The sequence below is a fragment of the Epithele typhae genome, assembly GCF_022376455.1.
Source record: "Epithele typhae strain CBS 203.58 chromosome Unknown BXZ73scaffold_7, whole genome shotgun sequence".
Classification (NCBI taxonomy): domain Eukaryota; kingdom Fungi; phylum Basidiomycota; class Agaricomycetes; order Polyporales; family Epitheliaceae; genus Epithele; species Epithele typhae.
The window spans coordinates 444,388-468,626 of record NW_025954198.1 but is presented as its reverse complement, the minus strand read 5'-3'; the positions used below and the strand labels follow the sequence as shown (position 1 = coordinate 468,626).

The 24,239-nt window shown below is 58.8% G+C and overlaps 9 protein-coding genes across 9 annotated transcripts; 3 read left to right on the top strand and 6 right to left on the bottom strand.

Moving 5' to 3' along the window:
* Positions 1-177: 177 nt before the first annotated feature.
* On the bottom strand, positions 178-3,859 carry BXZ73DRAFT_75186 (uncharacterized protein; the record flags this gene model as incomplete). Its single annotated transcript, XM_048022166.1, has 12 exons — positions 178-559; positions 600-816; positions 908-1,603; positions 1,705-2,183; positions 2,270-2,418; positions 2,561-2,755; positions 2,808-2,947; positions 3,061-3,271; positions 3,322-3,364; positions 3,418-3,591; positions 3,722-3,764; positions 3,814-3,859. 12 exons carry the CDS (start codon positions 3,857-3,859, stop codon positions 178-180), a joined length of 2,775 nt encoding a protein of 924 aa, XP_047880947.1.
* A 1,908-nt stretch (positions 3,860-5,767) lies between these two features.
* On the bottom strand, positions 5,768-6,365 carry BXZ73DRAFT_98440 (uncharacterized protein; the record flags this gene model as incomplete). The annotated part of the gene is made up of 3 exons (XM_048027686.1): positions 5,768-6,004; positions 6,119-6,216; positions 6,269-6,365. 3 exons carry the CDS (start codon positions 6,363-6,365, stop codon positions 5,768-5,770), a joined length of 432 nt encoding a protein of 143 aa, XP_047880946.1.
* An 878-nt stretch (positions 6,366-7,243) lies between these two features.
* BXZ73DRAFT_7972 (uncharacterized protein) lies at positions 7,244-8,021 on the bottom strand (the record flags this gene model as incomplete). Its single annotated transcript, XM_048023147.1, has 6 exons — positions 7,244-7,362; positions 7,417-7,455; positions 7,511-7,569; positions 7,633-7,756; positions 7,811-7,918; positions 7,988-8,021. Coding segments are annotated over 6 exons (483 nt in total), but the record flags the coding sequence as incomplete, so codon positions are not given.
* Positions 8,022-8,969: 948 nt separating this feature from the next.
* On the top strand, positions 8,970-10,104 carry BXZ73DRAFT_88389 (uncharacterized protein; the record flags this gene model as incomplete). The annotated part of the gene is made up of 6 exons (XM_048024928.1): positions 8,970-9,056; positions 9,134-9,272; positions 9,411-9,482; positions 9,535-9,686; positions 9,761-9,901; positions 10,060-10,104. 6 exons carry the CDS (start codon positions 8,970-8,972, stop codon positions 10,102-10,104), a joined length of 636 nt encoding a protein of 211 aa, XP_047880944.1.
* A 1,513-nt stretch (positions 10,105-11,617) lies between these two features.
* Positions 11,618-12,766, bottom strand: BXZ73DRAFT_88388 (uncharacterized protein; the record flags this gene model as incomplete). The annotated part of the gene is made up of 3 exons (XM_048024927.1): positions 11,618-11,871; positions 11,943-12,582; positions 12,644-12,766. 3 exons carry the CDS (start codon positions 12,764-12,766, stop codon positions 11,618-11,620), a joined length of 1,017 nt encoding a protein of 338 aa, XP_047880943.1.
* Positions 12,767-15,291: 2,525 nt separating this feature from the next.
* On the bottom strand, positions 15,292-15,722 carry BXZ73DRAFT_88387 (uncharacterized protein; the record flags this gene model as incomplete). The annotated part of the gene is made up of 3 exons (XM_048024926.1): positions 15,292-15,352; positions 15,414-15,494; positions 15,580-15,722. The coding sequence occupies 3 exons, from the start codon at positions 15,720-15,722 to the stop codon at positions 15,292-15,294; spliced, it is 285 nt and encodes a 94-aa protein (XP_047880942.1).
* A 270-nt stretch (positions 15,723-15,992) lies between these two features.
* Positions 15,993-17,804, top strand: BXZ73DRAFT_88386 (S-adenosyl-L-homocysteine hydrolase; the record flags this gene model as incomplete). Its single annotated transcript, XM_048024925.1, has 10 exons — positions 15,993-16,011; positions 16,067-16,113; positions 16,170-16,205; positions 16,277-16,329; positions 16,387-16,456; positions 16,522-16,556; positions 16,610-17,024; positions 17,080-17,291; positions 17,341-17,490; positions 17,549-17,804. The coding sequence occupies 10 exons, from the start codon at positions 15,993-15,995 to the stop codon at positions 17,802-17,804; spliced, it is 1,293 nt and encodes a 430-aa protein (XP_047880941.1).
* Positions 17,805-19,069: 1,265 nt separating this feature from the next.
* On the top strand, positions 19,070-22,050 carry BXZ73DRAFT_42301 (uncharacterized protein; the record flags this gene model as incomplete). The annotated part of the gene is made up of 6 exons (XM_048018932.1): positions 19,070-19,168; positions 19,456-19,533; positions 19,843-19,920; positions 20,485-20,768; positions 21,065-21,213; positions 21,272-22,050. The coding sequence occupies 6 exons, from the start codon at positions 19,070-19,072 to the stop codon at positions 22,048-22,050; spliced, it is 1,467 nt and encodes a 488-aa protein (XP_047880940.1).
* Positions 22,051-22,200: 150 nt separating this feature from the next.
* BXZ73DRAFT_98434 (NAD(P)-binding protein) lies at positions 22,201-23,636 on the bottom strand (the record flags this gene model as incomplete). Its single annotated transcript, XM_048027685.1, has 9 exons — positions 22,201-22,475; positions 22,535-22,645; positions 22,711-22,822; positions 22,874-22,964; positions 23,027-23,051; positions 23,104-23,135; positions 23,190-23,205; positions 23,259-23,494; positions 23,545-23,636. 9 exons carry the CDS (start codon positions 23,634-23,636, stop codon positions 22,201-22,203), a joined length of 990 nt encoding a protein of 329 aa, XP_047880939.1.
* Positions 23,637-24,239: the final 603 nt, after the last annotated feature.

The window sequence follows — 24,239 nt, the reverse complement described above, 5'->3', positions numbered from 1 at the left end:
AGTGGGAGAACTGCATCGAGGCGATACGCAGGCACGGAAGCAACAGACCTAAACGACGGCAGTAGCCATTAGCTCGGACCGACCCAGCGAACACGAGACAGCAAACTAATACGTACAACAAGACACACTCCCCGGCAACCATCCCTATCGGCGACCATAGCGGTTCCCGGCCGGCCCTCAGAGATGCGCGTCCAGGCCGCCGATCCCACCATGGATCGCGCGCATGTGCCCGTACACCTCCCCGCTCGTCTCGAACGTCTCGAGGCATGCCCAGCAGATGTGCGTCTTGCAGCGCGCGCACGTCATGTGGTTGCATCCCGCCTCGCGCTCGATCGGGACCTTGCACTTCGGGCAGTCCTTGACATCGTGGCCCGACTTCCAACCCACGAATTGCGCCTCGTCCGCCGGCGAGGTGTCCTGGCAGGAGCGAGACTCATGGTGCTCCGCCCCGCAGGCCCCGCAGACACGCACGAGGCACGACGGACACTGCAGCACCGGAGGAAGCGTAGGTGCGGGCGCAGGGGTAGGGGGCGGGGGATCTTGACGGGATTTGCCCTTCCTGTTCGCTTTGGGAGTGGGAGCGGGGCTGGTGGTCGAACAGGGGCGGGGCGAGGCGCTTTCCCGGGACGCGGTACACCTGGGGGCAGTCCGGCGTTGGGCAGTACTGGAACTCCTTCGGGCGCGAGCGGATGTAGATATCAAACGCAGCGCGGGCAAGCGCGTCGAAGCCGTCCGGGGTGAGGAGCTGTCGCACGACGCTCAGTGGGATGCGATGCGTGCAACGGGCGCTGTCGCCAAGGCAGGTGAGGGGAACGTCTGAACATCGGATGCGGCATTGAGGAAGGCGCTGAGGCAGGGTGTGCACCAACGATGGCCGCATGGGAGAGAACGGGATGCGAGGGCTCACTCAGGCAGACCGGACAGCCATCGGAGTGGGAGACCCGGGGAGCCTGGCCGCGGCGCCGGGTGGCGTCTTGAAGAGCCAGCTTCGCGGTCTTCTGCGCGTCTTCGTCGCCATCAACGACGAGCTCCTTGGTGAGGGAGTCAAACCGTACGTTCTCGTCTCCGAGCTCCTTCTTGAGGCTCGCAAGGTCTTCGCTCAGGAATGAGCCAATCAGGTCCCATGCGAGACGATAGTGCCGCTGACGCTGGGCTGTGAGGAGACGGTGCCGGGCGAGGATGGCCTTACGAGCATTGGAGCGGAATGGTTCTGGCCCGAAGAGCACGAGCGTGCGTCGACGGTGGTCGCGGTTGATTCTGACCCTAGGGATCTCTTTCTCGACGTCTGCGAGGAACTGAACCCCTGCCGTGCTCTCGAAGAAGTCGTTCCAGACCGTCTGCCCGTTCTCCGTGATCTTCTCACCGTGCAGGATGCGATCGAAGGCGGCTTTAGCGTTGGGTATCCCTGATGGATTCTCTGACGCAAGCCTGATCGTGATAGGTCCAGGTGGGGGGTTTTTGTCGTCAATGGATATCGTGGTGCTGTATGCGCTATTGAGAAACGCCTGTAGCTCGACCAGATCTTGATTTATTAGCTTGAACTTGCCCCGAGATAACGTGTATAGCAACGACCGGTAATGATGGGCAAATATCCTTCCTTTTCCTGTGTACGGAGGAGTGCATCCATGGAGGGTTTCGCGCGCGGACGCCGCAGACGAAGGATCTTTGAAGTGCGCCCAGAGGGAAACATCGTGCGGTGCGGACCTGGAGGAACGTTAACGGATACCTCGCCAAACTCCTCCAGTCGACGCCTCAGTGCCATGACAGCGTTATGACTTGACTGGTAGCTGGGCCGCTCAAACATGGGGGCAGCCTCGTACTCTCCCCAACGCGCCAAATCCTTCACGGTGGCGTTCGCTGGGAGAAATTCGTACTTGACGTTGAATTGGCCGACTTGTGGAACTCCGTTGTAGCGTTGGGCCAACACTTGCATGCCGCGGAGGTCCTGCTTCATGGCGTTCGTCATCGCTGTCGAGGCAGCCTTTTCGGTCTTGTACCCTACGTAAGCAGTCGTCCTTGCTGTTGGAAGCTGGAAGAGTACGTCGCCATCGTGGAAAGTGCCGCCGCCGACAACTTTGGTCTTCTGATGCTGAAGCCGGGCAGAAACTGTAGCGCCAAACAGTGTCGAGCCGTCCAAAGCGTTCACCGCTTCAGTTGCTTCGTCTGCTATGGCGAAGGTTACACTGTAGGAGAAGGTTTCTGGGTTCCGAGGCTCGTCGAAAAGAAGCACGTTCACAACGTCGCCAAGTGGGCTCAGAGCTGTACGAACCTCTGGAGGAGAGATAATGGAAGGGACACCGCCGAGGACATTTGCCGTGTCTCGAAGCCTGTTCGGACTTGTTTGACATCAAAGCCAGAGCCAAGCTTCACCTTCACTGAATCCATGACTGCGACGATAATCTCCTCTTCCATCGGAGTCTAGATAGATGGGTGACGGTGTCAGCGCAATGACTTATGATGCGTATGGCGGCGCCCACACTATGTGCTTCAGGTAGGGAGGGGGCGACGACCTGTAGTCATGTAAACGATGGTTCTCTATCCAAGCCAACGAAGTTCTTACCTGCGCTGTCAGATCCTCGTCCTTCCCACGGATGAGTGCGTGAGAGTATAGGCATCGCCGTCTGGTGCACTTTCCGTTGAGGAAGTCCCAACACAACTTTGCAGTTGCCGCTGTGGTCGCGGTCGTGACGGTTGAAGTCGAAGATTCCTCCACGGATGTCAGTGATGTTTCGGCAGACACCGTGCGAGACCAAAGCTGCTCAAGCAGGATCAGAAACTTGTAGGTCAATGTGGGACGTGGAGCTCACCCTAGAAGACGGTACCGTGTCATCTTCGCTTTCGGTGTCTCCGTCAATGGTAGCAGGGGTCTGAGGAGGAGCCGACTGCTCGCGCCATTTGCGGATTGAAGGTGACGCGCGACTGTTGACACTGTCGTTGCACTCGGCGCCTTAGTGATATCGGCAGACGGGGTTCGAGTAGGCGGCCCACAAGCGGGAAGCGAAGAGCTTTGCTGAGTTGTACCAGAGCTCAGTGCTGATTGTCTGGGTTGACCGTTCGAACCTGGCTTTTGTATAGATTTCGATGGCTTCTCCGGACGATGGCTGGAACGCCCTGTCGATGTCGCTGTTTTTCCCTTCGACAATCCCACCTCTTTGAGCGAGGCATTTGCACCATGAACAGACTTCTGCTTGCTGTTTTCGGCCTTTAGGGGTATGCCTTCCTTCTTCCCGGCCAGCCGTGGCGTCTCATCGACTGAATCGTCGGGTTTCTTCTGTAACGATAGACTGAAAACGTGGTTTTAGGGCAGTAGACCCCACGCACCTTTGTACGGGACTTGCCACGCTGGCCCGCGGCATCCGTGCCCCTATGGCAAAGGGATTGAGACAGAGGAGACAAACGGTGATGATAATCACTTACTTGGACTTGTTATCGGTCTGACTCTCACGCGACAGATCTACCACCGGCTCCGGCGGAGGCGAGGGCGTGCGACCGCTGGTCCTCCCCGCATCGACTATCAACTCCCCACCGGCAGCGACAACTGGGTTGAGCGTGGACAGTTGATCCCGAGATACGTGCCAGAACGGCAAACGCCTTCGCCGCGATGGCATTCGTGTTTGAAGAAAAAATCTCGGCACACATACTTTGGAAGGGTCACCCAGCCCGGTGGCACCTGCCGACGCAAGTTAGTACCGTATGCTATTGATTGTTCTAGAATTCTTACCGGCGTCTAGTAGCAAACTGGCCGTCCTGCCCGTGGGGAGCGCCTTGGAAATAACGTCAATGCCTCGATAGACATACATGAAAATTCATTACCTTCGTCAGTGCTGTTCAGACGAGTGGGCGTGTGGATCGTGGCCATCCTGATGTAAGATATGTGTGCTGCTACATTTTATCGGAGCGATATTACGCTGCAACGCCACAATCAGCGAATTGAAAGTTCGCAAAATACATCACCCTTGCCTGGCAGGGAGTCGACGATGTCGGGCCCCCGCAGATGGCACATGCTGCACATGTACCTCGGCATCTTTCCCCCCACTGACACATGCCCCCAGTATAGTTCATACATATTTCCGTTTTCTGCGAACACAAAGCATCATTAGAACATACACACAGGACCGAGAGAACAATCAATTACTTTGCTAGGAGGAGTGGATTCCTCCACTGGTGATGTGATATTTCGGGGTTCGCCTGAGGGCCTGGCGATATATAGTGCAGGCTCTGGATGAGGAGCACCTGCCAGCACGCTTGACGATGGACCACCGCGGTGCTCTGGATACCGAGGTTTGGCGCCCTGCGTTGAAGGAAGACTTCGACGGGTCATGGTGGGAGAGGTGTCTGAAACAGAGTCGTGATCGGCCAGAGTTGTGGCATTCAAGGTGTGGGATACGTTAAATCTATCCGTGTAAGTTCCGCCCTTGGCAAGCTTGGCCAGGAGCTGCTCCACAGTCAGTTGTTCAGCTGATGTCCAGGGGGACTCCGTTTTGGGGAGATACAGTGGAGGCGGGTTTTGATGTGCGGAGGTATGTGACGGGGATGGAGGTGCATGCGGGACAGTGGGTTGCGGTGGTGTGTGCGGGGATCTAGTAGCGTTCGCGTTGGTTCGCTCACTCTTCTGCATGTACACATTAGTAGGCCCTTCTCCCATGCGAGTCACGCTCATGACACGCACCGCGGGATGCAAATATTTGCAGTGGGGTCCCCATGTGCAGCGCCCGCCCATATACTCCCAACATACCTCGCGGTCACGCCTGATGTTCTGCATTTCGGCAAGACCACGCGTAAGCCGAAGAGCCGGAAGACGAAGAAGGTGAGTAGCCTCGTTTCTGCAGGAACTGACCTGAGGAGGGCCCGGCACCCAGGCGCCCTTATATGAAGCGCCTGAATCATACTGCGGTATGTCGTCACGGGCCTCCCTGCCGTCATATCCACGCCAGTATCCCGTCGTGGCGCGGTGATCGTGGTAGTAGTGGGACGACGGAAAACGTCGTGGAGGCCTCGGGGGGCGTGCTGCGAGGTGGCGTCAGGAGCCGCGAGACAAATGCGAGTCGGCGCGGAGCCGGGGCGACCACCAGGAGTCATGTCGAGAAAGGACCCGGAGTCAGTCAGCGCTCGGGCCCAGCGCAGAATATAATAAAGCAGACTTACCCCAGAGCGCTCGCTGGCCGCGTTTGGGCGCACAAATGACGATGATGTATGTGCCAGCAGTGGCGGCCCTGCGGGTGGGCGGCGGATCCGGGGCGGACTGTGTTCGCGGCCGGGGGGTGACTGGACTACCACAGCACCCGCGAGCGTGTGCTTTGTCGCGCAGACGCCGTCTCGCGCACGCGCGTCTCGGTCATACCAGCCCCGCGGTAGGCTATGAGCCGGTAATGTGTGCACCAGCGTTGTTTCGGATTCGCGTGACATCTGCGCGCACGGGAGGCCGAGCGGGAGTGTGCTGGTGGCGAGCAGATGGTGGTCTTGGAAGAAGAGTGGCGGGCGCGGGCGCGCACACAATTCAGCTGGAGTCGCTGACAGACCAATATACGGTTTGGGCTTTGAGCTTGACCGCACTGTTTATAGTTCCATTACTTCCTTGTTGATGACGGGCGTTAGAGTAACCAGGAGGCGTTTCGACACCAACGCATGCATACACCCATCTATCACCGGAACACACGCTGCATTGGGCAATATCTGTGCCACACGATACAGTTTTAATGTCACTGGCGCGATCAAAACTTGTGATATGGACGAATGGTGTCTGACAGGGGTTAGGGCTAGAAGCTATTTACGGCCAGAGATCTGACGCCCAAGGGATGGACTCTAGCACTGCAGTGAAGCCTGTCGACAAAGCCGATCCGGAATCCGAGAAACCCTCCCAGTGCGGCCAGTAGCTGCTATGGATGGTGCTGATGCAGAGGGTATGCACGTCGACTAGAAGCTCCTGCAGCATTCGAAGCCCGGCAGCAGGCTTGTTGCACTTGTCGGCAAGGGTTCCAGCAAGCGATCTTCGCGGCGGCCAAGCCTGCAAGGAAGTCGAAGCAAAGCCCTGGTCGAGAAGAGGAACACAAAGACAGTCTATAATACGTGATGCCTCGTCACACTAGGAAGGGAGTGGCACGAGTATGTGAAAACTCACCGTAGTAGCCCAGGTGGTGAGAGCGATGAGAGCGCGGACCACTACTGCAGTAGCACGGAGCGCGGAAAAGACCGGTTGCTGAAACGAGGCAGGGTTCACTGCAGAAGCCGGTGGTATTCAGTGTTGGCATTCCATAACCAATCGACGCACCTCGAAGTATGTGGACTGCAGCGTGCTGCAGCCAGGGTCCTAACGCAGTGCCCCAGTCATCTGTGCTGCGATCCAGACTCTCCTTCATTGCAGTCATGGTGCATTGATCTCTCGCGCTCTGTATGGGTCTGTTCCAGCATGTCCGTCAATGATCCGGACAAAGTGTCGCTCAGACGAAGGAGGTCCGCGTGCTTCTCAGAGACGGTTATTGCATGCTGATACGACAATCCAACACTGCATTTGATTTCTGTATGCCCCGGTGAGACTCGTAGCGACCTGCACTAGTTCTAATATTCAGTCTTCATGGATATGATGCCACTCGTACCTGTTCCAAGGTTCCAAACGCTCCTTCGAGAGCCGAGAACCGAGAACCGGCACGAAGCTGCCCCCCGGTTGAGCGAGCAGTGAAAAAAGACACAATGAAAGTTTCATACCGCTAGCTCGTTCATAGCTCCATCTGACGCATTAAAGGGGCGTGGGCGTTATCCATTCTTTCGTTGAGGTCTTGTTCGAATGTGCGCGCGACGCTGCCCAAGACGATCGCAAACTAGACAAGGATACCTATACTCAGCAAGCCTCATACCACTTCAATATGACCACGTACTTGCTCGACTACCTCTGACATTCTGGCATTCATCTGTATGTTGTCCATTGGATCATATCACTACTGCAGTAGGAGCCGTCACGTACCTGGGTGATCATGGTTGTATGCCCGCGCTCAAAATCCTCCACTACATCTGATGTCGCGATTTGCAGCCCGAGAAACGCCTAAATCTCCTGATGTCAGCTTCGTGCGTAGTATTTAGGTCTATATATGCGCACCTGGTCAAAGTTTGCACTGGTCCTGACCATATTGTCGCGAGACGCCACGTCCGCAGCTACCGCCGCTGTACGTATCTCGTGCACTACTTCTCGCATCGTCTGCGCTCGTCGGATCAGCGCCGAGTAGAAGCAGACCTCAAGCCGCATGCGAACCTGTAAGATGGCAGACGAATCATCCCATGCTGTTTGCATGTCCCTTCGTTGATCAGAGATGACGCGTAGAGCCAAAATCGCCTCCATCGTGGCATTCCTGTGCACTTGTTTTGCGGTATCTAGTGGGGTGCGTTGAACGATTAGCGGCCGATTCACGTAACAAGGGGGCATACCAATGTCGTTCCATCGCTGAAACGCAAAACACAACTGGGCTTCTGCGGTTTCAGCAGGAACTCCTCATGCCACTACGCATTAAACCTCACTTACCAACTTCTCGAAGATACCCGGAATAGCTAGACCAGTATTGCGCGCTACGCGACAGAGCCCTGTGAAGAAACTCAACGTCAAACTCTCGTTGTTAGAATGATGGTCGGAAGGGGTGATCTTACGAGACACATTGTCGGGCCGAGGTGTCCCCGCGGGAGCCATCTTGCCCTCCGAAGGAAGCGCATTCCATGGGTGGCGAATTGTGTTCGGCGGTGGCGATTTCGCATAATGTCATTGAAAGTGCGGCTATATGCGGTCATAGTGTCATGAAAGGCCTCGTGGAACAGGGTGAAGACGCACCTTGAACTCGTGCTCCTTCGTCTATCTCAAGTTCGCTGCATCGAGTTTGGATACGCTTAGCCGCCGCCCGGAAACAGTCAGGCCTGTTTGAGTACGTCTCCAAGGACCCTAAGATTCAAATGACGGCACGTCGTCAAATTCGATAGATGTGCGTGTATAGGTTGGCGCGATACGCACCAACTCCCTGCAGAACTGCGGTGATCTCTTCCGGCGAGGGAACTTCTAGCCATACCCACAATCCTGAACACCGCACAGAGACCGAGAGCTTGTACGCACCCGCAGCATTGGTGATCGCTCCAGAGATCTTTCCCGCAGGCGTGTATGTCCACGAGAAAGCTTGAGCCATCGGCACCAGGGAGGTTACGATTGAGATCACCAGCATGGCTGAATTGAACGTTCCAGGGATACGCTTTGAAGTGAGGTGGGCGCAACGGACGTGCCTGACCAATGGATCCACATTGGACATCACCATACACGGAAGAGAGACAACGTACGCGAGAAAAGTCTTTGATTTGAGCTTGGAGGTGTGCCGCGACGTCGCAGTCAGAATCAGACGGATGCCAGTTTCGCAGGCGCCGCATGGGGACCTGGGATGCTGGTACCGCTGGCCCGGCTGTATTTCTCGCCAACCAACTCTCATTCCCTTGCACCCAACACGGCATCTCGACACTCCCTCTCACCCTTCGCCCCCATCTTATCATCATCGGTGGAGTGGCAGCACAAGACTTATAAGCGGGCGATACAATCTGTTCCAGACTGGCAACTTGAAGGGTTCGCTGAAGGACGTACATCCCATTCATTTGCAAACGTTCGTGCTGGCGGCGCATACAATGCAATGCAATGCCGCTCGCCGTCTTCCGCTATTCATGTGGGTGAATTGCGACGATGGCGTCTGGGATGTTGATCCGACCTGAACGAACTTTGCAACGGCAATGTGCGTGTTCTCCCACAAACGCCGCGCTAAGGTCAGCCGCATGACCTGCCTGAGCTTCACATCCCTCGGAGCTTCGTTGAGACCGACGTGGATAGATGCTCTCGGCCGCCAGTCCGCCCCGCACGGATGCCCTGGCTTATTAATGCTGCCAGCCTGTAGCACGGATACTCATACATAAACGGTGCGTCCCACACTCCTCGCAAGCTTAGCTTCCTGATCTCGACCATGATGGCTGCTTCTACCACTGAGCCGACGAAGCTCGTTGTTCACCACCTCAATGACTCCCGTTCACAGCGTATCTTGTGGCTTCTGGTATGTCACCATCCTCTCCTTTGAAGCAGTGGCTGCTCCCTCTCATTGGGGTTTCCAAATGTGTAGGAGGGTTTGAGGTGCCCTATGAAATCAAGAAGTACCAACGCCTCCCCGACGGCATCGCGCCGCCGGCGTTAAAGGAAGTCAACCCACTTGGAACGGCTCCCGTCATCACGGACGACTCGCGGAATATAGCAGAGAGTGGCGCCATTGTTAGTGAGTTTGTTCCCCTGCTGTGCGATCGCATCTCGGAAGTTAGGGCTGTGAAAGTGCTAGACGGGTGTCGAGGACAAAACCGAGGTCGTTAAATTGCCTGACAGATTTGCTAAATGGATGTCTATCCGCGCTTCCCAGTCTATCTCATCGAGAAATATGGAAAGGGTCGTGGAAAAGCGACCGAAGCCGGGTTCGTCAATGATCTATTTTGTAAGCACTTTCAAGTTCAGCTATCTTCACTCATAGCAATGACCTCTCGCAGATGTACATTACTCAGAAGGTTCCCTGGCACCGATATTGGTCATGAAGCTTGTGTTCGGAATTATCCCGAAACAGGCCCCCTTTTTCATTCGCTGGCTTCTCAACATGGTTTTCAAGGCAGTGGACTCCGCTTTTATTGGTCCTCGCCTCAAGGTGCACGCGAGATGGTGAGTGATTTCGGCTTCCCGCTCTACCTACGCCCGGTGCATGCTGTAACTCCGAACCAGATTGAGGCGCACCTTAACAAATGTGGGGACTGGATTGCAGGGGGGAGCGAACCGACCGCGGCCGACTACATGATGGTGTTCATCATCGAGTTCTGGGCCGACATCGACGCGTCCCTCATCGGCCCGAAGATGAAAGCGTATGTCAACCGTGCCCATGCAAGGTGAGCATTGTACCGCGCTACATATCTACGTCTTCTTCGCCACTGACCACTCCCTCCCAGGCCGGCGTACAAACGGGTGGGTTTCGCAACATTCCACCATCTGCGACCTAAGTCACCGATCACTGACCCTTCCCTCAGGCGCTCGAGAAGGGTGGAGAGTACAAGTGGGCGAAGGATCTGTGATGACGGCGGCTGCGGTTGCCGCCGTCAGCAAAGGGAACACGCAGCGCGACTTCGCTGCGTCCCCGCCGAACGCTGGCGGCGCGAACAAGTTGTTAGGGCAGCGGCCGGGAGCCTGCGAACCTTTCCCAGCGTCCAGCCGAGCGTCGTCGCTCCCTGCAACCTGTCCCAGTCGCAGCAGCAATCCATCCATCTTCTGCGCCCACACACCACAGCTTATCGCTTGCTGTACACCTGATGTACTTACATGGTTTTTATACAAGTGTTTTCGTACGCGCTGCGGGCTGTTGCCGGACTGTCGCAAAGCGGCTCTCCCGCCCCGCGTCCCCACCCAGGGCGCCACGCCAGGCTCCACCTTGTCGTCCAGCATACGCCCGTTCCCCGTTGTCTTGTGCGCCCAACAGACGAGGGCTATTACACTCCGCGCCCCCCGGCCAAACTCCCACGCAGGATTGAACGTGCACAGCCTGCGCGGGCGGGGCCGTGCATCGCGTGTCCGTGCGACATGATCCTCGTCTGATCTCTTTGGCGCGGGGGCGCTGTTGTCCTCGTCGATTGATCATCGACCCCGTCGACGCCCTCCCCGCCCCAGTACGCATCGGCGTCCGCATGGCAACCCGCACGCCCGTGAACGCAGCCGTTGCTCCGTAGCACGGACCGCGGACCGCGGACGTCGTCCGGGCTGGGACCGCCGAGCGGTTCGAGTAGTTTCCGTTCGGCCCCTGGTGCGCGCACCGCAAGCACCGGCCTTGCATATGCCAAGGGGGAAAGCCATTGAGCTCCGTGCCGCGGCAGACGCAGACGCGCTCCGGGGATGTGAGACCCCCGTCGCCGGCACGCGGGACACCAACATGGGTCCACAGGTGCCACATGTGACCGAGACCTCGGTTACGCGGGGAGGTGCGCGCCGCTCGCCGGAGAGAGAGAAAAAGCGTCGGTGCACCTCCCCTCGCCGTGTAACGGCAGAATCACCGAAGGACGTGGGCACGCGGACGACCAGTGAGGGTATGAATACAATAGTTAGAAATTAGGAAGGAGCGGTAAGATATCGGTGCTGGTTAAGCGAGCGTGAAGAAAGGGAATAGGAGGAGGGCCTCGTCTACAGGCGCGGATGTAGGAGTCTAGGGATACAGTGGGGGGTAGCAGAGGTCGCATGTGCTCTTGACTATCCGATGCATGGTGTGGGATGCGATGGGTAACGATACACGATGGAGAACGGAAGCTATTGTGGAGACGAGCCAATACAGGTAAGAGGAGAGGATGCAGGGAACCGGAGAGGCGAGACGAGAGACGAGAGGACGGGCGAACGGTCGCAAAGCAGTGTGCAAGATAGAGTAGTGGTGCAAGGGCGAAAAGGACTGTGTGCAAGAAGAACGAAGAAAGCTATGAAGACAAGTGAAGATGCGAATGGAAGGAGATTATGCGATGCGACGGCAAACTCACGGGGGACTGTATGCAGATGCGGGGAGATGAGAGAATAGTGTGTGTGGAGAGAAGCCAGTCCGGTCTAGTGCTTTCAGCGACGTTCCGAGTCCTGTCGGCGGCGCATGTGCGCGCCCGAGGCGACTTGCTGTTCCCAGTACGCGGCGCCCTCGCCCTCGATCCAGTTTCCAGTGACAGGGTCGCGCTCGAAGTCGCCGTCCTGGTACCCGTACCGCTCCTGGAGGAGCTTGAGGAGCGGGTTGCGGAGCGCGGGGTCCATGCGCACGTTCTCGCCCGGGTGGTAGCTGCCGACCTTGTGCCGCGACAGGCTCTCCTCGAAGAGCGCCTCTTCGACGGTGCAGCCGCAGTTGAGGACCCCGGGCGGGCCATGCGGGGCGGGTACGCGCGGCGCTCGCGACGCGAGTCGTGCCACGCGCACAGCGCGTTGCCGGCGCGGTTCAGCGAGCAGTAGAGCTTCGCGCGCGCGTTCGTGCGCGCGCGCCACTCCTCCTGGAACGACAGCCGCGGGTGCGGTGTGGGCATCGGAGAGGGGAGCCCGCCGTGGTACACCCCGCGCGAGACCTCCGCCTCGAGCTCGCGGATGCGGAGCCGGTCGGAGCCGGAGACGAGCTCGAGTTCGCGGATGCGCTGGCGGAGGCGGTTGATCTCGATGTCCTTGTCTTGTGGAGAGTGGCTTCCACGGGGCGCGGGGGTCGGCGCTGGAGACACAATCATCGATCCCGGGTACTCGAATCCGCGAGGAGAGGTCTCCGGAGACACGAACATGTCGCTGTACTGGGCGTTGGGCGCGAAGGTGCCGACGTGACCGCCGCCAGACATACCCATGTAGGTTGACATGTCGTCAGGACCCATGTACGACGAGCTGGACGTTGGAGAAGGGTTCCAGGACGGCAGGGTCATGCCTGAAGGCGGAGTGACGGAGGTCCGGGTGCCAACAATCTGAGCCGCGTCGGGACCCATGGCGCCCATAAGGCTCGACGTGGAGCTTGAATGAGGCCGCATACCAGTACGTGATGCCATACCGCGGTGCGTCTCAGCCTGGTACGGAATGCCAACGGTTAGCTCAATGGACAACGAGGAGGGTCTGTAGAGAGCGCACCGGAGGGTAGGTCCCGTAGGGGGAGTGGTGGTCTCTGCTGCCACTTCGCCTTGGTGGCATTCCGGCAAAGGCGTCGGACTCTGTCTTGATGCCAGTGGGCCAATTCGCGTACGGGGAGGTCATTTTGATTACGAATTTGTTCTGGCGCTTCCGGAGTGGGCGGGCGTACGGGGTTTTGTGCCGAAGGCGGGAGGGACGGGAGGGCAAAGAGGGACTGAGGCTCGCGAGACGCGATGCACTTGAAGGAGAGGTGGGGGTCGTCAGGATCGACGAGGTGAGGGGAAGGGGAAGAGACGGTGAGGAGAGATAAGTAGCCAACTTGGGAGCTCGACTCGGCCTGAGTGGCGAAGGAGCGGTGAGCAAGGCAGTATTATATGAAACGCGGGGCGGGCGAGGGGGTTGTGGGAATTGCCGCCTATTCGGGCACCTGAATCTCGATGTTGCTGAGGAGGAGAGATGATCAAATGTCGCGAGGGACGGCGATCCTCTCGTGCGGGCAGAGTCGGGCGCTAGCGGAGCAGGAGGAGGACGGGGTGCGCGCCGGGGGGAATCTATCCGACGGGAACCGCCTCTGCCGCGCTGGGAGTGGCGACCAGAGTCAGACTGGTTGGGCGCAGTCGAATCAGAATTCGGCCGTCATGTGGTAGATGCGGAATGATTGTGCACTACAAGACCGTCCACGGCAGCACTGCAACCTGGCCACGCACCTCCAGTTCACATGGTAAACATGGGCACAGCCCTCCATTCGACCAGTGTTCCCTCCACGGGCGCGCATACCGCCTTGAGGGCATCTCACCAGCCGGCCCAGCCCGCACAGGGCCTCATAGCAGCTGCATCGCTTCAGCAGTGATCATCTATCACGTGTTCGTCCCGCCGCCTCGCCCCACCGTCATCTCGACAGAGCTGTTCTCCGCCAGGTCCGCGCAGGCTTGCGGGGTCGTGCGCCCACCCTCCATTGAACCCACTCGCGCCATACCATACCATCCTGCGAGCGACGCTTGTCGGAAACCGAACCAGAGGAACGGTTCGACGCCGAGGCTGCCGGCGCCTCTTACATCGACCCATCAGCGCCAGCCCAGCCTGCAGAAAGATCTAATTACCTGCGGCTCCGATTTGTCACTCTCCAAGGTCCCCGGAGTTCTCGATGTGAGGGTCAGTCCCGAACCCACGGCGTGCGTGCGCAGCGATGCAAGACCTTGGAAGGATCGCTAGCCTGATAAGATCCATTGTTAATCCTTGGGTCATGGCCATTGCGTGAGATAGGCAGCGTAAACGCATATGGCGCGGCGTCGTTCCGAAGCAAGTTAGCCGTGTCAGCCGTACACAGCATGGGCGAGAGACAGCGTGGACATACAGGGTACCATGCGCCGAAAGCCGTTGGGCCCGCCGTTCGTGCTTCGTTGGACAAGGGGGCCAGGAAGATAAGCGCTGAAGGCGTCTCAGCAGAACCCGAAATACTCGGAGCCACTCGGCATTCGAAGAGAAGACACCGGTCAACCACTCACAACACGGTGCGTATCGTCCGCCGACCCAGACATAGGCAAGCTATTATCGCGACATTGGGCGGTGGTGGTTGCCACACGCGGTCTCGCAATCCAGGCAGTGGGGCAACTCATCAATGATGACAGGTGATCTACACCCAGTGTGACAACCGTCAAATAACACAGTGCCTCTGGTACACTGGGTCCCACAACTGTCTGGTGGGAGAGGTTCCTACAGCGACGAGTGATGAGCTATTGATCATAAGAAGACCGGCCCATCCATCGATAGCCATGCATTGCAGCCCAAGCGATCGAGAGAGTTCGTCCATCATGTGAAGCTGTACATCGAAGGTCGAACTCACAGCCGAGCCCCCAGTATTGCGTGCACAGATGATCACCCATGACCTCGTGTTCGCGCGGAGAGATAAGTGCTTGAGACATGAAGGATCAATGCGACCTGCCGAAGAAACTACCAGCACGTATCAGCCCTGTGATCATTCCAGACGGTTTCCAGAAGGCTGGAGTGAGCCTTGAATTCGCTAAATCAGCAGTGTCGCGGACGTAATCCCACCCAGCTGTAGAGGTCAAGCAGATTGTGGTCAAAGCCGCTTGCTGCGCACGGCTCGGGGATGCGTCGTCGAAGATCACAAAGACACCCGACGATGATGCGGAGATTACTCACCGAAGGAGACGATTCGAGCTCGCCATCGTGAATTGTGGCGTGAACTGCGACGACAACTCCGTTGACGCGCTTTCTTACGGCTTGAGCACGTATGAGACGGCATTGCGAAGCGCCGGCACACGGCATGATCAAGGCGTCGGCTCCGCACAGCTGCACTGGAGGTGAGCACTTGAGTGCCTGATGGGGGCGATGGAGAGGATGAGGATGCGCACCCAGTCCGGCAGCACCTAGTTCTGGAGGTCGCTGAAGTACGTCCATAAACAGCGAGCAGAATGCCGGAGCGCAACGGACTCGATGCGACACATCGTGGGCAGCCTGAAACGCCTTCCAGGTTCGCGGCGGGGCCGGACAGATAGAAGCCAACGCGTAAATTCTCCGTGACATACGTAGCTGTAACGCGCGAAAATGAGGCCCAATCTCTTTCTTGAAACCTAACCAAACCCCGACCGAACCCGGGCGGTCGAGAGGGGCCTGCGCGCTCGGTTTCAGAGTCTGGGGTCGCGTCGCAACACCTCACGCCATGGTTTCCCCTTGGGAATCATTTGACTGCGGGAAGTGTCAAGCGTGTAAGCACTCCTCGCCATGAGATATGTGAAGGAATGCCGACCTTGAGGGTACTTGCACGGCGCCTGTCTCGAGGTTGATGTCCACGTAGCGAGTGAGTTCCACCGCTGGCCTGTTCGGACAGCTGGCACACGTGGTTGGCTCACGACGGACACGTTCACAGGGGTGCGGCGGCCGCGCGACGGACGAGTGCATGGATGTACACGTACATTCTGAATATGCGTGGAATGGGCACACAGTGCACGGCCGGGACGTCGCCCGTCAGCTCGCCGTCGCATTTGTACTGGACGATTTCTGCAAGCCGACACTTCTCGCGCGGAGGCACGTCGGGGCTGGCGGGCGGCTTCGACATCGTTCAGGCGGGCGATGGTACGACGGGAAGGCAAGAACGGGGGCTGGTCATAGGCTGAGACGGCGTCCAGGGCGCGGCTGCAGCGCGGACGAGAGGAGGGAAGGCGGCCGCCGCCGATGGCGCCGATGCTCGATTAGATACCGCGCGCACGTGCCTCCGGCGTGGAGGACATGCTCGTTCGATTGTGCAAAATAAAAACCGGCGACCTTCATTCTCTCTCTCCTCCTCCCACATCCCCCCTCTCCTCAATCCACCCCCTCTTTCAACACGATGGTCTTCAAGGTTGCCGGTGAGCACCGCTTTCCCTCCAGAGGCCGGAGTTCGTACTCACAGCGTGCGGTCAGACGTTTCTCTCGCTGCTTTCGGGCGCAAGGAGATCGAGATCGCCGAGGTATCGTCGCGGTCCAGTATTCCCCCGTCTTGCATTAGTCTCACACATCGCCTCAGAATGAAATGCCTGGCCTCATGTACATGCGCCAGAAGGCGAGTTGTCTGCCATGGCCCCTGACCGACATATGAGATCGATATTGATTGCTCTCATCAATGCATCACAGTACGGCGCTCAGCAGCCTCTCAAGGGCGCCCGTATTGCTGGATGCTTGCACATGTGAGTTCATCAATGTTTCTTGGCGCCAATGTCTCCTCAATAGTTGCATTGCTCTAGGACCATCCAGACTGCCGTCCTTATTGAGACCCTGACGGCCCTCGGTGCTGAGGTTACTTGGTCCTCTTGCGTGAGTTGCCGTTCGGAGATCTTTCGGGAGATGCGAATGCAATATTGACACGATTTCCGCTCTAGAACATCTTCTCCACTCAGGATCATGCCGCTGCCGCGTACGTTCTTTCCATAGCTGTGCGCCCATACATCTACTCAGGTTCCCGCGCAGTATCGCCGCCACCGGCGTCCCGGTGTTCGCGTGGAAGGGAGAGACTGAGGAGGAGTACCTCTGGTGCATCGAGCAGTCCCTTGCTGCGTTCCCTGGCGGCCAGCCCCTCAACATGATTCTCGACGATGGAGGTGACCTCACCACCCTCGTCCACGAGAAGTACCCCCAGTACCTCACCGACATTCGTGGTTTGTCGGAGGAGACTACCACCGGTGTCCACCACCTCTACAAGATGTTCCGTGATGGCAAGCTCAAGGTCCCCGCCATCAACGTTAACGACTCCGTCACCAAGTCCAAGTTTGACAACTACTATGGCTGCCGCGAGTCTCTCGTCGACGGTATCAAGCGTGCTACCGACGTCATGCTCGCCGGCAAGGTCGCTGTCGTTGCTGGCTTCGGTGATGTCGGCAAGGGCGTGAGTAGTTTTGTATCTGAAGCGTTCCATACAATGCTCAAGTTCATATGACTAGTGCGCCGAGTCCCTCCGTTCGTACGGCGCCCGTGTCCTCGTCACCGAAATCGACCCCATCAATGCTCTCCAGGCGGCGATGGCTGGCTATGAGGTCTGCACGATGGAGGATGCCGCCCCAAGGGCCAACGTCTTCGTCACTACCACCGGTAACCGCGACATCATTACTGCGAAGCACTTCGAGGTCATGCCCGAGGATGCCATTGTCTCGAAGTACGTTGTCAAAGTTATAAGCCAGCTCCGCGTTCTCACGTTTATACAGCATTGGCCACTTCGATGTTGAAATCGACGTTGCCTGGTTGAAGGCGAACGCCAAGCAGGGCGTGAACGTCAAGCCCCAGGTCGACCGCTACACGATGGCTAGCGGCCGCCACATCATCCTTCTAGCGGAGGGCCGTCTCGTTAACCTTGGGTCAGTAATTTTTACCCTGACCGGTCATGGTTCCCACAATTGACATATCTATAATCAGTTGTGCCACCGGTCACCCGTCTTTCGTCATGTCGTGCTCGTTCGCGAACCAGGTTCTTGCCCAGATCGCTCTCTGGACGAACCCCGGCAAGTTCGCACTTGGCGTGCACATGCTTCCCAAGGAACTCGACGAGGAGGTCGCCCGGGCGCACCTGGCGCAGCTCAACGTCAAGCTCACGGAACTCACGCCCGAGCAAGCGTCGTACCTCGATATGCCCGTCAGCGGCCCGTACAAGCCGTCGCACTACCGCTACTAAGCGCATCGTGGCGTCGGCTTAACTTATCCTGCTGCGCAGACGTACCACGATATCGTCATCATCGGCCTCAACGCGCCCTCGAGAAAAGGACCAACGGTTCGGGATCCTCAACGGCCCTTACAGAAGAGGATAGGTTAGAGGCTGGGTGAGGCGGAGGCTGCGCGTCCAGGCCGTCGGGCCGGATCGCCTGCTCGTCGGAGTGGTCGAGCGCGTCGAGTATCTGGCGCATCGGGGAGAGGTGTGGCGCGAAAGGCCGTGTTTTGCATTAGCATGTATCCTGGCAGTGCAGTTGTTCTGGGCCTCAACGTGCCCAATTGTGTATTGTATTCCGTGGCGTGCGTTTGATGATTGCTACCTGTGATGCCTGCTGTGCCAAGCGTGTGATGGCCCAACGAGTGTGGCGTTTGAAGTTAGCAGGGCTTGCTCCTTCGATGAAGATGTTGCATGTTGCCAGACTGTGGGCTATGATCACGCACGGTCGGGAACGTAGTCTGGGAACGGGCCTTGCACCCTCCAAAATCTTCTTCGTACGTGGACAGTATGATCAAGGCACGGCGCGAGGTAGCTTGAGCCTTGGACCCGAGAGTGACTAGTCGTGTGAAAGTCACGTGCATCCCTAATCGCCACCGCTGGTTGGCGGTTGACCAACGCCCTCTTTTATTCTATAAACATGGTATCTTAATTCAATCCAGCAGCGCGAGGGCGACGTACCCTGTTTGCGTCACGTTGGATCATTAGAGATGACAACCGGTCAAATTCGGGGCTTGGACCGAGTTTCCAGGACGCTTCGGTACGTGTTGGGTGTCCCTTGGTGTCCCTGGGCGAGCTGCAGGCTACGCGAATTGGATTACGCGTTGTTGGGTCGATCAAGTCGTGCGGCGGCGGGGTCACGACATCCCGCCATGCCGTCGAGATTCGTGATACATGACGCGGCGGTCCGACGCGGCTGCTGTTACCCGGCCCATGGGAGACGACAGCACAATATCTCGGGAGTCTTCGCCGGCCGCCTGTGTCGGACTCGGAGTCAATGTGGCTCGCCGCAGTGGGTGCGGCATCCGTCGTGAGAGAGCGCTCCGTTGATTGTGCAGGCGAACAGGCGCCGATTGATATCGACGCGGATCGATCGAGACTCGACTCCGAGATGAACCGATTGGGCTGCAAAGTCGCGGGAGCTCGCCAAGGTCGCCAAGGTCCTCGCCTCTGGGCTTCCCCGCACCGTCGGCATTTTGACTCTCGTCTCTGGGCTTCCTCGGCATTTCGACTCGATGGGCTCAGTGTCGCCGCTAGGCCCGATCGACCCTGCGTCCGTGCCCGAGGGCGAGACGCAGAAGCACGCGCCATGGATTGTCCGCAAGCTCGTCGGGGTGCGTCCCCGAGTCCTTCTCCCCCGACAAGTCTCCACCACTGCGAGCTCATGCTTCTGCTTCCATCTTTCACCTCTTCGTCTTCGCGCCCTGGCTGCGCGTCGGGATGCTGTAAAACCCCCTCGATCCGTGTGTGCCCGTCCATTACGGATGGACTGCGAACACGGGCCTGGATACTCCCCGTCTCCGCCCCCGTCAACTTCTCCATCGACGTCTCAATTAATCACCTTCGCCTTCCACCTTGGTCATGCTCCCGGCCATGCGGGAAACACCGATGCTGGAGTCAGTCCATGACAGGCCGCATCGTGCGCTCGTCCTTCGAGACCCTCCGCGCCTCTGGAACGAGTGTCATCTGTCTCTCGCCCGTGCGTCCACACCCCCAGCCCCGACTCTAGCTCATTCGCTCACGACATCTCCACATGCATATCCGTCGGCGTCTGCGATCGCTGTATGCTACCTTCCTTGCGCCTTGTATTCCATTCGCCCCTCGGGCCTGTGCACCGCATACTCCACGCCGGAACATGGACAATGCCTTCTATCTGTTCTGTCTTCTGGTCCGAACGATCATGCATATGTTTGGGTCGACATCTGCACCGGCATGAACACAAACAACCTCGGCCGTGTGCAATCACCGTCGCCGCCCGTGCTCCATCTGTTGTCAACATAACCAACAGTGGGGTGATTCCTCGCCCCTCCTCCTCCCCTGCATCCGCTTTCGCGACCTGGCGGTGCACACCATAATCGCAGCGACGGTGCGCATCCCGCGATTCTTGCCCCCGTGGCGCTAGCGCTGACAGGGTCTTTCTTCCATCGATCGTACACAAACTTGCTGCCCATTGCATCCGTTGCATCCGGCGCGCGCCCACGCGGATTTTGCCTTCGTATTCGCACCGCGTTGGCACGTTGCCCGCGCGCGCGCCTGCGATCGCGCGCCCTTGTACCTGGAACATCGGCCCCGTGTGGTTACTGCCTTCTTCTCGACGATCGTACGCGCGGCACTGCGCGGCGGCCGCACTCCGGCATGATCGACGACCGACCCACTCACCATTCACGCCCGCCGTCCACACGGGCTCGACGTTCACCGACGTCGGGACCTCCGCCCCCGCGTGGACCTGGCGCGGCTTCCGCCGGGTCCCCTGCTGCGTCGACCGCTCGTGCCGCCCGCCCGCTGCTTCAACGCCGATACCCACGCTGTTCGTATGCCGCCGTTGACGGCGGGCGCGACGTCTTCATCTGCACGAACGCAATTCATTGCATGTTTGTCCGCGACCCGCTCCCTGCGCCATGCCTTGGACCCTCGCCTTCCGCGTGGACAGGGAGGCATGGCCGCGATCGCAGCGCCAGTGATGGGCCCGGTTTCGGACGCGGTCGTCTCCACCTTCGGGGACACGATCCTCGTCGAGATGGGCATGCACCTCGGCTTCGACCTCACCGCCAAGGCCGCGAACGACCTCGTGTTCGACGGCGCGATCAAGGCCTTCGTACCCATCCACAGCTCCCGGCTTGCAACGACGGGCGTGAAGACGATGACGATCACCCTCAAGTACAAGCACGTCCCCGAGGACGCGTCCCTCGGCTTCTACCGCAGCAGCGTGCACCAGTGCGTGTCCTCCCTTCGTCTCGCCTCGCCTCGGACCCGCTGTGTCTTCTTCTGTTGCTGTTGTGTTTTTTGTTTGGGTTCCGGCTCGGGTTTCGAAGTTTGCGGCTTAGACGAGGACCCGCGTGGCTGAGGCGTCGGGCGCGGCTCTCGAGCCGCTGCCTCTGACCTGTTGTCTCGCGTCACCCCTCTTTCGATACCCCATCGTTACGTTCCTGTCTCAGATTGCCTTTACCCAGGACAGAGCGATGCGTGGAACACCGTGGCAGATACTGACGACGAATCGTCGTACCGCACAGGGACAACTCGCTCTTCGCGAGCGTCATGGACTATCTCGCTGTCGAGAAGGGCTGGTTCTCGCCGTATCTGTTCGCCAGCGGCCGACGCCCTGTCATCCCCCGCTCCGTCAAACCGGATGTGGTGTTCTGCCACGGGCCCTTCCTTTCCGGTATGTGCCCTGTTTCCTGCCGAGAGCGATGCTGACGAGTATTCTGGGACACGTACAGGCGACTACCGCGTCGGGGAGACGCTCCTCGCCGAGTCCGCGCTCGTCATCTCCTTCAGCCCCCCGCCCCCACCCCCACCCGTGGACCCCTCAGCGGACGACAAGGACAAAGACACGCCCAAGGCCGACGGCGGGAGCTCGCTCAAGGTCCCCCACTTCTCCAACCTCTCCCTCCCGCGCCTGCCGGACCTCCAGCAAGCCTTCGCCCGCTCGCGCACGCCCTCCCCCGAGCCCCCGCCCGCGCTCGCCCCGCCGCCGCCGACGCCGCCGCGCCGGCTCGCGGTCGTCGTCGTCGGCCTCAAGCCGCACCGCACGTTCTGGACGACGAGCCAGCGCCCGAGCGAGAGCGTGGTGCAGTACCAGCTCCTCAACGGCTGCCCCGCGCTCGTGCTCCCCGCGGCGCGCGGCGCGCCGCTCCTCGCCTGGGACACGCTCACGCTCGAGCGGCTCTGGGCGGTCGCGCTGCCCGCCGGGGACGGCGCGGGGGACAGGAGCGCGGATGGCCGGTTCGAGGGCATCGTGGGCGTGCTGTTCGAGTACCTGGACCTCTGCGTCGACTGGCCGCGGTTCGTCCTCGCGGGCGCGGAGGCGCAGGAGGGGGCGGGCGTCGAGGCGGCGGCGGACACGGGAGCGGACGAGGACGTGGAGAAGAAGAAGGGGGCGCTGAAGGACGCGGTCAAGGTGCTCGTCGCGGCCGCCGTGCGCAGCGGGGCGAGCAAGGAGGTGAAGGACCAGGTCGACAAGGAGCGCAGCGGGATCGCAATGTGGCGGATCCCGTGAACGCACGCTGTACTCGGACGTGATCCAAATCGTGCACAAATGTTTGTGTATGCGTTGTATACCAGAATGTACCAGAAATGTATCGTCCACCTCCGAAAAAAATCCTTTCAAGACGGGAGTCCGAAGCCATTCCGCAATGACCATAATCTATCAGACGTCCCACTGCTTGAGCATCCTCTCCGTAATGCTCCACAGGTCCTTCGCTCGTTGCTCGTCCTCCGCCAGCTCCATCGGCCCGATAGTGCACGGCGGGCGCAGATATGCACCCTTGTACTTGTCGCTCTGCGCCTTGACGACCGGAGACGCCGCGGCAAAGACTGAGGGGTACGCGCCCACGCTCGCTGTGCTGAATAACGGCCGCGCGAGGAAGAGGACCAAGGACCGCAGGAACGCGATGGGTATCGCCGGGTAGTTCTCGACGCCCTCTGGAGAGAGGCGTAATGCGTCAGATGGGCGCGGGAGAAGACAAGACGGGGCGGGTTACCGGTCATGACGGGACCTGGGTGCACCGTGACGACGGGGATGGGTGACGCTTCGGCGTCGAGCTTGCGTTGGAGCTCTTTCGCCCAGAGCGCGTTCGCGAGCTTCGACTTGGCTGCAAAAAGGCGCGTAAGACGGATGGGCCGGTGTTCAAAAGTGGCGAGGTAGAAAGTGGCGTACCGTAGCGTGACTGTCCGTGTAGAATCCCCGTTCCGAAGGTCTCGTTCAGATCCTCGACGGTCTTGAAATTGACCTCTTTTCTGGAAAACTCGAGTGCGGAGTCTGAGGCTACCTGAGGTAACTTGTGAACGGATGGAAAGGCGGGGTGGCGGATTACGCTCACCACAACAATGCGGACGTCATTGTCAGGCTTTTGAGCGGTCTGCTTCAAAAGTGGGAGTAGGGTGTTCGTGAAAACCACAGGTCCGAAGTAGCTGGTGGTTGGAAGTGAGTGCTGGGTACGGGACTTCCCATTACAGTTCGATGCAGGACCCACTTGGTCATCATAGACTCAATAATCCCTATATGGACTCAATGAAGGACACGCGTAAGAGACGCAAGTAGTGCACATACCATCGGGTCCCATGGTGGGTTGCGCATACAGTCTGCAGTTGTGTCTCAATTAAATCTTGTTCGGGGCACTTCGGGCATAAGCTCACTGGGCCGCGTTGTTGACTAAACGCAAGCAAAGATTAATTTCCGAGCCATGGGTTAGACGGGGAACGCACTCAGGATATCCAATCGCTTCTCCTTCGCCAGGAATGCCTCGGCGCTCGCCTTCGTCTTGCGAGGATCCCCCAGGTCGAGCGAGAGATATTCGACCTCGCCGTTCCCAGGTCCTAGGCCTTCCCGGTGCAGACGAAGTATCGCTTCTTTGGCAAGAGACTCGCTTCGCGAGGCCATGTAGACCTTGGCGCCCTTGCGCGCGAGGTGCTGCACGGTCGCGTATCCGATACCCTGACTACTGACACAAGGCAAAAGTAAGAGTTTCCAGGCGCGAGAATGCCACCTCACCTTCCCCCAGTGACGAGAACGACCTTGCCCTTCAAGTCAGGCAGGTCCTTAGCAGGGTCGAACTCGACCTTAGACGAGAACGTGGCTCCCATTGTGGCGACAGTGGCAGTTCAGTGGGGCTTCGGCAGCGTGGAAGGGGCAGATAACGAGGGCGTGTGGTACGAAGGGAGCGAAGTCGCATTTCTCAAGGTCGGAAGGGCAACGCATTGGGTCAACGGGTCACGGTGTGGGGTCCGCTGTGTCTGAATTCTCACCCGCGGTGACACATGGGAGTACTATTGTCGCGGGAGTGTCACGCGCACGTGATCACGACGCGTCGTACATGTTTGGCGCTAGCGCTTCGAGCCCGCGACGTGCGCTTTCTTCCAAGGGCGCGCCGCTGCCATGCAGCCTGATGAGTGAGGGTATCAAATGTTGCAGTTTCTGCAGAATGCTACATTTTGGCTGTGTGAATAAGCGTATAAAAGGAGTATTCAAGTATAGATTGACCCGGTTCGGATGAATCTCTGCATGTGCTGCCACTCTAAACACGGTAGAAGACTGCAGAGATGCACTTAGGGGTATACGCTGTAGGATGCAGTGGTCATGGAATGCCGCGGTGCGGATCCTCTGCGCGGGTCTCACCCGCAGACAAGAACAGAGTCCAGCAATTAAGGGACCCGGCATATGCCGGGGGCGTTGCGTGGCCCCAGCTG